Source organism: Phacochoerus africanus, chromosome 1, assembly GCF_016906955.1.
Source record: "Phacochoerus africanus isolate WHEZ1 chromosome 1, ROS_Pafr_v1, whole genome shotgun sequence".
Lineage (NCBI taxonomy): Eukaryota > Metazoa > Chordata > Mammalia > Artiodactyla > Suidae > Phacochoerus > Phacochoerus africanus.
The window spans coordinates 74357315-74370431 of record NC_062544.1 but is presented as its reverse complement, the minus strand read 5'-3'; the positions used below and the strand labels follow the sequence as shown (position 1 = coordinate 74370431).

Here is a 13117-nt window from a genome sequence, read left to right as displayed (position 1 = left end):
TGAGGAGGAAGCATTATGTCATCTTTAGGTCGCATGACTTCAGGGGTTAACGCAGTCTCTCAAAGCTTGTTTTTACCCGTTTTCTAAATACGTATGGTTGCTGTTTGAGTGGAGATGGTGTGCTTAGTAACAAGTTACCCATGAAAACCAGCTGCCCCTACGTTCCCAACATTTTCTGAAAACTTTAGTTTTTAATAAAAATAATAGGCCCTCTTCAGTTCTAGAAGAAGGTGGCAGGAGGGATGTCTCTGGTGGCTCAGCGGGTTAAGATCCAGCGTTGCCACTGTTGTGGCGTGGGTTTGATCCTGGGCCCCAGAACTTCTGTGTGCTGTGGGGGTGGCCAAAAAAAATGTGGCAGAAAAAGGAGGGGTGTTGGGTTCACACAGCAGCTCTGTTTTTCTCATTGCTGAGTAGGAAGACGCTAATACAACCAAAAAAGGTGGAGGTCAAATGATTCATTTCAAAACACACCTCTGATTGGCTGGCTGCTCCCCATTTAGCCATCTGTTGGCTCCAGCTGGATGTGGGGAAGAACTAGAAGGGAGAGGTGGACCCATAAAAGACATTCTGCCAATAATGGCTCAATATCCACGCCAGGATTCTACGTGCAGCCAATCACATTTCCAATGAGCTTGTTACAGTCCAACTAGCATCTTACAAACCAGAGCTGTGTCTGACTTAACAACAAAAGTGAATTTTCAGAGTTCCCGCTGTGGCACAATGAGATTGGTGGTGTCGGGAGCCCTGGGACACAGGTTTGATCCCTGGCTGGGCACAGTGGGTTAAGGATCTGGCATTGCCGCAGCTATGGCTTAGGTCGCAACTGAAGCTTGGATCGGATCCCTGGCCCTGAAACTCCGTATGCCACCGGATGGCCAAAAAAAAAAAAAAAAGGTGAAAATTCACAGTGAAGGCTTATCTCCCTGGCTTCCTCATGATTCCATCTACTGAAGGGAATGAAGAGGACCCAATGGACACCTCCAAACATCTACTGCTTAGGAGAACTTGCCCCCAACAGCTTGCAGGCAGGAACAGAACTGACAGTCCAAGCCCCAGCCAGGGATCAGCAACATACTTGGCCGTGCGGACCTCCACGGTGCCCTTGAGCTTCTCCTCGCTGTCATTCTCGAAGTACATCAGCTTGGCCTGGCGGAGGACAAACCAGCGCCTCTTCCAGTTCCTCCTGGACAGTGTGGAGGAGCCGCCGCCCTTCTTGTGTAGCCAGCCTTGCTTGAGGGCTTCCTGCTTGGAACGGAACCACAGGAAGGTTTCGTCCTTGAGGACACACCAGCGGCGTTTCCAGGAGTTCATGAGGCCACCTGTGCCCCCAGGATTGGGTTTGGGGGGGGGGTGGAGAAAAGTCCGTCAAATGGGATGCTAAGATCAGAAGGTCTTAGGGTTCAACCCATCCTTAACCTTGCCCCAAGTGACCCGCCTTCAGTTGTTCCCCAGTGACGATGCTGTACTGCTGGCTTGTGCCCGAAAAGCTCTAGACAGGCATCACAGGGGCTTGGTTAGATTACACAAGAGCCCTTCCCTATTTCCAAAGCAGTTCCTCCTCACTTAGCTAAGAAATTATAGCGAGGAGCTAACAGCAAGACCAGTCAAGGACCCAGGCACCAATCCATTGTTGTAATTTATTTAGTGGACTCAACCCAGATGCCATAGGGGGAGGAACGGGGGACCATTTCCAAGTGCAGGCTTACTTAGGTCCCCAGGATCTCAAGGAGAGGAAATTAGCTTAAAATATGTCTAAGTTTATATATGTTGTCCCTTTTTAGTCAATGTAAGAAACAAAATTTATCAGTGACTCACTCCAGACTTCAGTAATCAACTCTAACTTACACAGAGAAATAAAATGTGGGTTTTTCCAATAAAACCCTTTTCAAAGAAAAGCATTATCGTCATCATCTGAATTAGATTGATCTGTATAAGGTATAAAATTTAGAACACGAGGAGTTCCCGCTGCGGCACAGTGGGTTAAGAATCTGACTGCAGTGGCTTGGGTTACTCTGGAGGCATCAGTTTGATTCCAAGCCCTGCACAGTAGGTTAAAAGATCCAGTGTTGCTATAACTGTGGTGCAGGTCAAAGCTGTGGCTCGGATTCAATCCCTGGCCTGGGAACCTCCATATGCTGTGGCTGCAGCCATTAAAAAAAAAAAAAAAAAAAATTTGATTATGAAACAAAGTAAGACTCTTAGCTGAACGCCATAAAAAATGAGAATTCAGCTGTAATATATTTAGTGGAAAACTTTTGGTTGAGAAAAATTAGACAAGGATATACAGATGTTTTACAACATAAAAACATTTCTAGAGTTTCCTGGTAGACTAGTGGTTAAGGATCCCGTGTTTTCACTGCTGTGGTTCAGGTCACAGCTGTGGCTTGGGTTCAGTCCCTGGCCTGGGAACTTCTGCAGGCCGCAAGTGTGGTTAAATATATATACTTAATACTTTTCTATTTAGCAGGACAATTTTATTTCAGGATTTTAGATTCCCCAAGAATGTTCAAGAGTGATACCTTACCACTTTGATTCAAAAATCTGTTTTTTAACAAACCCACTGAAGAACAAACACTACTTCAATAATCATCAAATGCCCACAAATTATGTTTTTTGATCAGCTAGTCCTAACAATAAAGGACATTTAAACATGGATTTTGAAAGTGAGTATTAGAAGTACATTTAAAACACTTTCTCAGGTTAATTTTTTTCAATGATCATATATCTAAACTTCACAGGGGAACAAAAGAGGCAAAGACAAGGCTGGTCTCTGTTCGCAGTGCAAAGTGCACTTGCTTAATTGACTCCTACAGACGCCTGCCCTTTCTCATATCTACAGCACTTCCTGCTCACCTGGCAGAGAAGCCTCTGTGATCTTGCCACGCTCCAGAGTGGTTTCCTAACAAACAGCAAACCTGCCAAGGGACTTCCAGAAGGAGACATTTTTTCCCCCTTTCTTGATTTGTGGCTTTAATCTAGGTTTCTCCAAACAAGCCAAGAGAAGAGTGTAATACAAAGTTATCCTATTATCTTATCGTCTTTAAAAGATAAAGGCTCTTCAGAGCTGTTTCAAAGGCAGAGATTCCAACAGCCCTCACCACTACTCTCAGTCACTCTGCTACTGTTATATTATTGATGGCAATCACTTTCACCCCTTCCTCTCTAATTCTGGGTACTCTGTTCATATTTCATACAGAGAATTTGATCAATGCTTTTGTTTTCTGATTGTAAATACCTTTAGGAGGCTATTAGGCTGATGTGAACTCATTTATGCTTACCAAATATAATCTGGTGATTAGATTTTCCTTATCACTGGTTTCTTTGAAACTTTTGGTCACAACTTTAAAGCTTTACTAAACATTAAATGAAAATGTATCAGAGATTAGATGGGGATACATTTACACAATGTGTTTAAGAGATGAGTTTGTAAAAAAATTCACTTGCTTACTTACTTTCTTGAGCTTTTAATGCTTTAATCTTGCAATTTTAATACTTTCAGTGTATCTTTACTTTTCCTTAGTCCTATTTGTTTTAATCAGACAATTATAATAAATTAACACCATACATTAAAAAAGAGTGATTGACCGGGAATTTTTATACTAATTTAGGCAGTTAGAGTCACGAAAGGGAGAGGAAAATATATGAATAATAAAAAGCTTGTATTTATTCTGAGAAATGCATGAGAAAATCTTAAAGTGCTATGATTAGATACTTATTGGATTACTATTTTCTGATTTGAGATTACTTTCTTTCCTTCAACCAATGAACACTTGACTATTTGGTTAGACTTTCTCGATCTTTTCCTTTTTTTCTTCTTGGCACACCAGCAGCATATAGAAGTTCCCGGGCTAGGGGGTGAATTGGAACTACAGCTGCAGGCCTATGCCACAAGCCATGGCCACACCAGATCCGAGCTGCATCTACAACCTACTCTGTAGCTTGTGGCCATGTCAGATCCTTAACCCACTGAGGAAGGCCAGGGACTGAACCGGCATCTCACAGAGACTATGTCAGATCCTTAACCTGCTGATACACAATGGGAACTCTGAATTTCTCAATCTTTTTCATTCCAACGCTCTATAAGGATGTCTATCAATCAATGACTTTGGCCAACAGGAAGATCCCCCAACGAACCTGAAGGAGTTTCCATGAGCACCTTAGGGATCTGAAGCTGAGAGCAGCAGAATTTTGAAAAGCAAATGACTGATGTCTGGCTAGACAGATGTTGAAGAAGGAAAAGAAGAAAAAGAAACCAAATGAAAAGGAAAAGACATAAATCAACAGAAAAAATACTGAGGAGGACAAAAGAGATATGAATAAGGTAAATATGTCAATAAGAGAGAAGCAAAGGCAAAGAACAAAAGAACAGGGAAAGGGAACACACAATAAAGAGTTTTTCTTTTTTTTTCCTTGGGCTGCACCTGTGGCACATGGAAGTTCCCAGGCTAGGGGTTGAATTGGAGCTACAGCTGCTGCAGCTGCTGGCCTACACCACAGACACAGGTAGGTCAGATCCAAGCCTCGTCTTTGACCTACATCACAGCTCATGTCAACACTGGATCCTTAACCTACTGATCGAGGCCAGGGATTGAACCTGCATCCTCATGGATACTAGCCAAGGTCATTACATCTGAGCCACATGGGAACTTCCAGAATAAAGAATTTTTCATGCAACAAGAAGAAAAAGGGAATGAAGAAAGATGGCAGTAGAAAAGAAAGTCAAGAAAAGGGTCAGAGAAAACATTAAAATGTGAACCACTGATGGGTGATGGTTCTTATTATATCTGCCTCATCCCCAAGCTTCAGACTCTTTCTCCCCATCCAGTCTAAGGCCGTGTGAGGAAATCAGATGATTCACCTCTTTTGATGACCCATGTAAAATGCCTACCAAAACCTGGTGATGAATACAGCTTCCCATGACCCCTATCACTGACTTGGAAGTGAAGGTCCAGAACATGAATGAGGCATTGGCTGGAGTTCCCTGGTGGCTCATTGGATTAAGGATTCGGTGTTGTCACTGCTATGGTGTGGATTCGATCCCTGGCCCGGGAACTTCTGTATGCCGCAAGCACGGCCATAAATAAATAGATAGATAGATAAATAAATAAATAAATAAGGCATGGGTACCAGGTGCTGACTACGTCTATTCCAGAAGGAATGTGCTTCAAAGTCCCCAAGTACTAAGGTTCAATACAGTACAAAGTTCAACAGCAATGAAAAAATCCAATTAAAATTCTCATCACCGGCATGGACAGACAGCAGGGGATGTAGGCAGTTTAAGCCAGGGAGGGCCCCCTCTCAGATCTTTACTTTCCCATTCATAAAATAGCCCTCAACGGTCTTGCAGGAGGGAAAATGCAATTTCAGCATTTTTGGACCAGCCCCAGCACCAACACACAGGTGTGTCCGTGTGTGTGTGAGAAAGAGAGCAAGAGGAAAAGATGCAGGAAGGAAGAGAGAGAGCACAGATATGAGACAGAGAGGCAGTAGAGATGAAGGGACCAAAAATGCGCCAAGCAAGTCAAGGCAATGCGCTGCCTGGTCCCATCAGGTCACACCACCATGGCATTCTCCATCCACTAACAGGACCTAATACCAAGTGAGGGGTCTACACAGTGACTTTCCGAACCTCCCTCCATCAGCCTCGGTTTCCTGTCACTCACCCCCTCCCCCATGCACTGGGGCAGCTGCAGGTCATACCTTTCATGTACAGGAAACTATGGAAGTATGGCAGCGTGACACAGCTGTACACAGAGTCCCGGCGGTAAGACAGCTCATCGTCTGTATCGAACCGAGAGTCAAAGTCTTCTTCACTATCTTCAAACTGGACAAGGAGAGAGAGAGTGCCAAGGGTGAGCAAAAAGGACAGGAAACAAGCAACGGAAATGCCCAGCACGGATCAACACGGAAAAAATAAAAACAACGGACACAGCAGCAACAGGCTGATGCATCACATTACAAATGGAAGGTGGTCATCAAAAGAACTCAAAATTCCAAAATACTGACTTTTGCTGTCAGACGGTCAGCAGACTTGCTACATAACAGCGGACTTGCTACATGAGACATACTTTAATCCCAAGGCTGTGTATCCTAAGAATGCTGCTGTTTAAGTTTATAGTTTTAATTAAACCAGCAAAGAGTTAATTTCCTTTAACTTACGGGGCTAAAAATATCTCTGAGTCTTAGAAAGTCACAGGAGTATTTTATGCATGGTCAATAGGAAGAAATAAAAGTAAACTATAAATGAACCCAGAAGCTGGAAAGAGCCCTTAAAGTTTCCTCCCTTAAAACGACAACAATATATAATGGCCCACGGGACGGTGAAACCACTGTCAGGAAAGTTCTCCAATGTCTGGCAAGTCTGGCTCTGGTTCAGGGCGGGTCTCATTTCCCAATGTGCTGCAAAGCCAGGACGGACACAGCCAAAGATTCCACTGAAAATGCCAGGGTTCTTACTAGGCTTTGGGTAAAATGCAGTCCTGGGTTTTGTGTTCACCCAACCCCAGGCCTCAAGTTCCATTTACTAATGTGACTAGAGAAAGGGGTTCAAGACCATTTCTAAGCGCCTGACTCTGGAATCCTGGCCTGTTCCTCAGGGGACCTCTTCATCCAGGGGAGGGTGCAACAGGGGTGTGGGTGACAGACGATGTCCACACCACCAGTGAGGGCAAGCCTGGGCCCCCGGGGGACAGTGGTTACTCACTGAGGACTGGGCCCCCTCGGAGCTGAAGCGGTAGGCACCCGAGCTGTTGTAGGTGCCCACAGAGCACCGGTAGTCTGGGGACCACTGGCTGCCATAGGAGTTGGAGAAGGTCACGCTGCTGCCAGAGGTGATGGCCCCATCCTCATAGTCATCCTGGTCATAGTCGTAGTCGCCATCCGCGGAGGGTGGGCCCCCGGGGGTCTGGGGCAGGCAGTAGGTGGCGTCCCCGCCAGAGGAGCTGAGCTCCGAGGGGGCCAGCAGCACGGTGCTGTCGGCACTGGGGCTGGTGGGCACCACTGTGTCGTTCATATAGGGGTCCTCCTCTGAGGACTCGTCGCTGGTCCGGATGCCACTTGTGCGCTGGTCCGAGTGGCCGTGCTCGCTGGGGTTGGGCGAGTCCTTGAAGGCGTCGTCGTCGGCCTCGAAGCCCTCATCCACTTCCTCCTCCGGGTAGGGCTGGCTGAAGTTGAAGCTGGGCTTCTCCCCACTTGCGCCCTCGGCCCCCTCGCCTGGCTCGTCCACGAACCCACTGCCCACTGACAGCGAGCGCTCGATGTTGCGGACACACTCATCGATCTCGTCAAAGTTGAGTGACTCCAGGAACTCCTGGGCCGCGCGGCAGGCCTCGTCCTCCAGCCGCCGCAGCTCCTCGTCCCGCAGCTGCTGCAGCTTCTGCAGGGAGGCCTCGGTCAAGGATAGCTCCTGCCGCTCCTTCATGCGTTGCAGGTCCTCGATTTCCTTCTCCAGGCGCAGGATTTCTTCCACCTGCTTGTTCTCCTTCTGCTTCTCCAGCTCCCGGCTCAGCTCGGCCTCCCTCTGACTCTCTTGCAAGGCCTCCAGCTCCCGCTGCTTCCTCGCTGCTTCCTCCTGGACACAAACGGAAGGAAGCGGTCAGGAAACTGTGCTACAGATTCAAGCAGCAGCCCTCCTGTGTGATGAGATGCGGCTGCTGTGGGCTGAACGGCATCCTTCCCTCTTCTGAACTAACACGTGATGCCCTGACCTCCAGTACCCTCAGAATCCATGCCTCTGGATTTGGAGATGGGGCCTTTAAAGAGGTGATGACATTACCATGAGGCCGTAAGCCTAGGCTCTAACCCACTCTGACAGGTGTCCTTAAAAGAGGGGATTGTGACGCACACACACACAGGAACACCGGGAAGCACATGAGGACACAGCAAGACTCTGCAAGCTAAGGAGAGACTTCAGAAGACACCAACCCCAGACTTCTAGCCTCTGGAATTGTGGACAACCAATTTCTGCTGTTTAATCCACCCGGGCAGTGGTCTTATGTTCTAGCAGCTTGAGCAAACTAATATGATGGTTATACTGGTGTCAAGAATTTATGCTGTCATGGTTCACTCTAAAACCTTAAACATTCGCACATTCTCATTCTAAAACCTTAAACATTCGCACATTCTCACTCGAGTATAATGGGTTAGAAACTGCAGCATCAACATTTCCTCTAACATTATCCTTCCTATTTATTTTCTTCTTAGGGCATATGGAAGTTCCTGGGCTAGGGGTTGAATTAGAGCTGCAGCTGCCAGCCTACACCAGTCACAGTAACAGTGGATCCAAACCGCATCTGTGACCTATGCTGCGGCATGCGGCAACACTGGATGCTTAACCCACTGAGAGGGGGCAGGGATTGAACCCACATCATGCATGAAGGAGCGGCAGGAGCTGTCCTTGAACCCTGATGAGCCACAATGGGAACTCCTCTCCCTATCTTTTTATTTTAGTCTTGAATCCTTTTCCCTACATCTTTATTTTAGTTTCACATCCTTGGGTCAAAGTGTCTGGAGTGGGAAGGTGACACACAGATGCCACGTGGTCATGGCACTCTTTACCTGTTGGGCACGGAGCTCAGCTTCTCTTTGTGCTCTCTCTCTTTCTCTAAAAATAGTAAATACATACATACATAAATAAATAAATACAGTCAAAATAAATGCAAGAACAAAAAAAATCCTAGAACCACTTTTCAGAGGCTAACTTTTAAGAAAGCCTTTGCTAAAGACAACCTAAAAAGCATGACAGATGGGTATATTCTCTTTCTTTGGCAAGAAGCTTATTCTGTGCATGAATGAAAACATACACACACTGGATCTTCACTGCTGCCGAAGAATTTTATCTGAGCCACCAAGAGTTATTATTGTTTCAAATAGTAGGTTCTGCCCCATCCACCGGGAATTCCTACTGCAAGGCTGGGTACTGAGCATGAGATGTCAAAGGAGTCCTCCTATCTGTTTCTTTTTTTTTTTTCAAATTATTTTAAAATTCATTAAAAAAATTTTTTAAGCTTTATTGGCATATACTTGGTTTACAATTTCATGTTACTTTCAGGTATACAGCAAAGTGAATCAGTTATACAGATACATATACCTATTCTTTTTCCATATAGGTTATCAAACAATGTTGAGCAGACCTCTCTGTCCTATACAGTAGGCTTTTATTAGTTGTCTATTTTACATAGAGAAGTGTGTGTATGTTAGTCTCAAACTCCTAATTTATCCCTTCCCCCATGTTTCCCCTTTGGTAACTGTTAAGTTTGCTTTCAAGATCTGTGAGTCTGTTTCTGCTTTGTAAATAAGTTCACGTGTCTGTCTCACCCAAGCAAGAAAAGTACCATACCTTTCCTCCTCCTCCCGTCTCCTCTTTTCTTCCTCCTCCCGTTTCCTCTTTTCCTCCTCCGCCCGTTTCTCCGCCAGCAGGTGTCTGTAAACTTTCCTGGCAATCTGACCTCGGAGTTGCTTCTGGAAAACCACGGCTGCTTTCTTCAGGTGCAAGAATCTCCTCCTTAGCAGGAAAGCTCTGTAATTCTTCTGTATTATCACTACACAATCAAGGACCTTCCTGTACTGCTTTCTGAAAATGAAAACAGAAGCAGCACAACCAAATAACTGTGGCAGTAATGAGGCTTCCAGCTTTTCAGACGCGTTTACATTAATGCTACGAGACAAGAGATTAGGGCCTCGTTTGGGGCTGATTATGCTCATTACGGAGGCTCATTACAGGGAGCCAACAAGGAGGCCCTTTTGGGCAAAACGAAGCAGAAGGAAAATAGAAGAAGAATAACAAACAATACGAAAGCAAGACCCTACCATCTTGCTGGCTAAATAAAACATCACTCCTAATACTGACTGCGAGAAGTCCTGGCAGGAAGTTGGGTTGTCAACAGAATCAAGAGATGTGATGTGTTCTCCTGTTCTAATGAGGAAAAAAGAAAAGGATTCGACACAGTGGAAGGGCTTTGTACTTGAGAAAATGTAACCTACTGTAAGGTGTAGGGGTTTGAGTGGCCCAGTGGTCCACAGAGGTGGACAGGACTCAAGCACATGGAAAAAGAACCTGCCTCATTCAGCAAATGCTGCAGAGGAGGTTGCTTTGGACCCAATGGACGACACCAAAGTCAACAGGCAGCTGTCAGTATGGCTTCAGTATGCCACCCAGAGGAACTAGGTTAACAAATCTCAATGTCTCAGCCCAGTGCCCCAAGCCATCAGGAGCCCCTTTTCTGACTTCCTGCTCAAGTCAAGGTAACTAGGCACTGGCAGCACTATTTTAGCCTGGTTCTGACCTGAGCCTACCCAAGTTTATTTAAATGAAAGCAACCCCCGCCTCTGCCAAGACCCGGTGACACACACTGGGAGGGCCTGCCTCACTCCAGACACTTCTTACCTGGCTAAGTAGCCCAAGACATGGGCCCGGATCACCATGGCCGCCCGCGTCACCTCCTCCTCCCGCCGCTTCTCCAGTTTCTGCTCCAAGGATTCTCGAAGGAAGACCTGCCCAAGAGGGAGTGACATGTCACATTACAGAACGTGGCCAGTACACGGAAGGCACCCTCGAATCAGAAATCTGCTCAGGAGGTAAGGGGTTTTCTCTCTCCAACTTGGTCCAAACACAAACAGCCACGCTGTCCAGCACAGGGCTTCTCAAACTTCTTCTTGGGTTTTTTTTTTTTTTTTTTTAAACTCCCATGTCTTATGGACTAAGGCCTTTACAAAACATAGTAAGAATTACTGGGAAGAAAAAAACAAAATGAGATATAAAAGTCCCATTTTCTCTGTAAGTAAGAGTTCAACTGGCATAAAATGACTGTGAAACTGCCATCAAAGTTTATAAACACTTATCTCATTGTGGGCTGGGACAAACAGTTCAGGGACCAGCACCAGTATGACATTAAGTAACAAGAGGCAGAGAGATTCCTTACATAAAAGAAAGAAAAGAGAGAGAAAGAAAAGAGAGAGGGAGATAGAGAGAGAAAGGAAAGAAAGGAAGGAAGGAAGGAAGGGAGGGAGGGAGGGAGGAGTTCTCATTGTGGCACAGCAGAAACGAATCCTACTAGGAACCATAAAGTTGTGGGTTCCATTCCTGGCCTCGCTCAGTGGGTTAAGGATCCGGCGTTGCTGTGAGCTGTGATGTACGTTGCAGACATGGCTCAGATCTGGTGTGGCTGTGGCTGGCAGCAACAGCTATGATTAGACCCCTAGCCTGGGAACCTCCATATGCTGTGGCTGTAGCCCTAAAAAGACAACAACAACAATAACAAAAAGAGACAAAGACAGACAGACTTAAGAGAGAAAGAGAAAGAAAGAAGAGAAAAGGAAAGGAAAGAAAAGAAGAAAGGGAGAGGGGGAAAAATCCAAGACGTGCAGAATGCTACTTTGCCATTATATGGAAATTCTCTTCATGCCTGTCAGGTGATTATGATCAAAGCATCCTGGCTTCAAAAATAGTGCACATGCAACAACTGACATTAAGAAAGTAATTCTATAAACTGTCTGAAATTAGAATTAAATTATTGAAGCTACCTCTTGAGCACCTCCATCCTACAAGTGTCACTCATATAAGGTAAGTGCATCTGGTAACTGGGACTTTGTATCAGAATCTCTAACATTTGAAAAGGTATGAACCTATTGACACCCTCCTTCCATCACAGTAACTCTTAATTTTGTTAACTTCCAACTGATGTGTGCATAAGAAGTCTTAAATTATTGCCTAAAAAAAAATAAGGCCAAATATTTTCATGCTTTTTTGTTAATAGCCAGCTGGAGGCACTGGTGGGGGGAAGGGATTTAAATGATACACCCGCTCACTCATAATTTCTTGATTTATGCTCCTGTGAGTCAGTCTAGTCTATGATGATGCATTATGTTCTTCTCTTGATGGCACATTTTTCCAGACTCTCTGCTCTGTCTCTTCCAAGACATTTGGGCAAAAAAGCAAATAAAGAATCCTACCATCTTGTGACTCACAGGAAGCCTCACCTCCTTCTGCTGTGGGTTCCAGAGCATTTGTAAAAGTCTCCCACAAATAATTCTCCCAGAAAAGCTTTTCATAGAATTTTCTTCTTATAATTGTAATTAATATGCTCCGTAGATGCATAAAGATCCTTCATCTTTAGTTTAAAAAAAAGGAAAAATTTTAATGTAAAAACCAGAAGCTATATGCATAAAGCTTGTTTGTTTGATAATGATAAAAAGATGAGTTCCCATTGTGGTGCAGCAGAAACGAATCCGACTAATATCTATGAGGATGCGGGTTCAATCCCTGGCCTCGCTCAGTGGGTAGGGGTTCCAGCATTGCCATAAGCTGTGGTGTAGGTTGCAGACGTGGTTCAGATCCCATGTTGCTGTGGCTGTGGTGTAGGCCAGCAGCTGCAGCTCTGATTTGACTCCTAGCCTGGGAACCTCCACATGCTTAGGGTGTAGCCCCTAAAAAAAAAAAAAAAGAAAAGACAAGAAGTGTTTAGAAATAGGAATCTCTGTCAAAACCATGGGTCAGAAGCCATTTTCAAGACTGGACTTCAAAGAGAGATGATTTTTTTTTTATATATATATTAAGGATCTTACTCTAAATGCTTTTGCTCTAGTTAGCACCTCAAATTTTGAAAAAGAGTGGTGGTGGTGACATAATGAAACAAAAGAGTGGATTCTAATGAGCAATATATTTATCAGATGAATAAACAGGAAGCTTTATGAATGAAAGAACATTTCACACCTTATCAGAAGCCTAAAGACTGTCTTGGTTGAAATCAGAAATGCCTGGTTTAGTTCCATGCCCATCAAAGAAAACTCTCTGCTCTGCCTATTAGATCTGCTTCCACATCTAGAAGTAGCTCTAGAGTGTAGATTCTCTTTCCATAACCTGAAGGACAGACAAAGGGAGTCAAATGCTTGAGAGTCCTGAGTTGGCTTCATTAAGAACATTCAGGCTGTATTTAGGCCATGGCACATGGGAAGTGATGCCAGTTCTCCCAGCCCTGTGGTGTCTGTTGCCATGTCCCCATGTTCCCGGGACGCGGCCAAGATCAGGTTAGCACAGCCAAGCTCCTTTGACCGGAGGTACTGGCCTTGCTGGGCACCATCAAGCAGCTTAGGGAGAGGCAGTGTCCATGCCAGGGGTTGC

General features: G+C 45.1%; 1 protein-coding gene across 2 annotated transcripts in view; it reads right to left on the bottom strand.

The window, feature by feature from the left end:
* The window catches only part of MYO10 (myosin X), a 240395-nt gene that overhangs the window by 24130 nt on the left and 203148 nt on the right, over window positions 1-13117 (bottom strand). For both annotated transcript variants that reach the window (XM_047767779.1, XM_047767788.1), the window contains 6 exons: window positions 10385-10491; window positions 9338-9571; window positions 8557-8602; window positions 6704-7570; window positions 5701-5824; window positions 1076-1319 (listed from right to left, as the gene is read on the bottom strand). In XM_047767779.1, coding sequence (XP_047623735.1) covers window positions 1076-1319; window positions 5701-5824; window positions 6704-7570; window positions 8557-8602; window positions 9338-9571; window positions 10385-10491 — 1622 coding nt within the window. The remainder of the gene's footprint in view (window positions 1-1075; window positions 1320-5700; window positions 5825-6703; window positions 7571-8556; window positions 8603-9337; window positions 9572-10384; window positions 10492-13117) is intronic.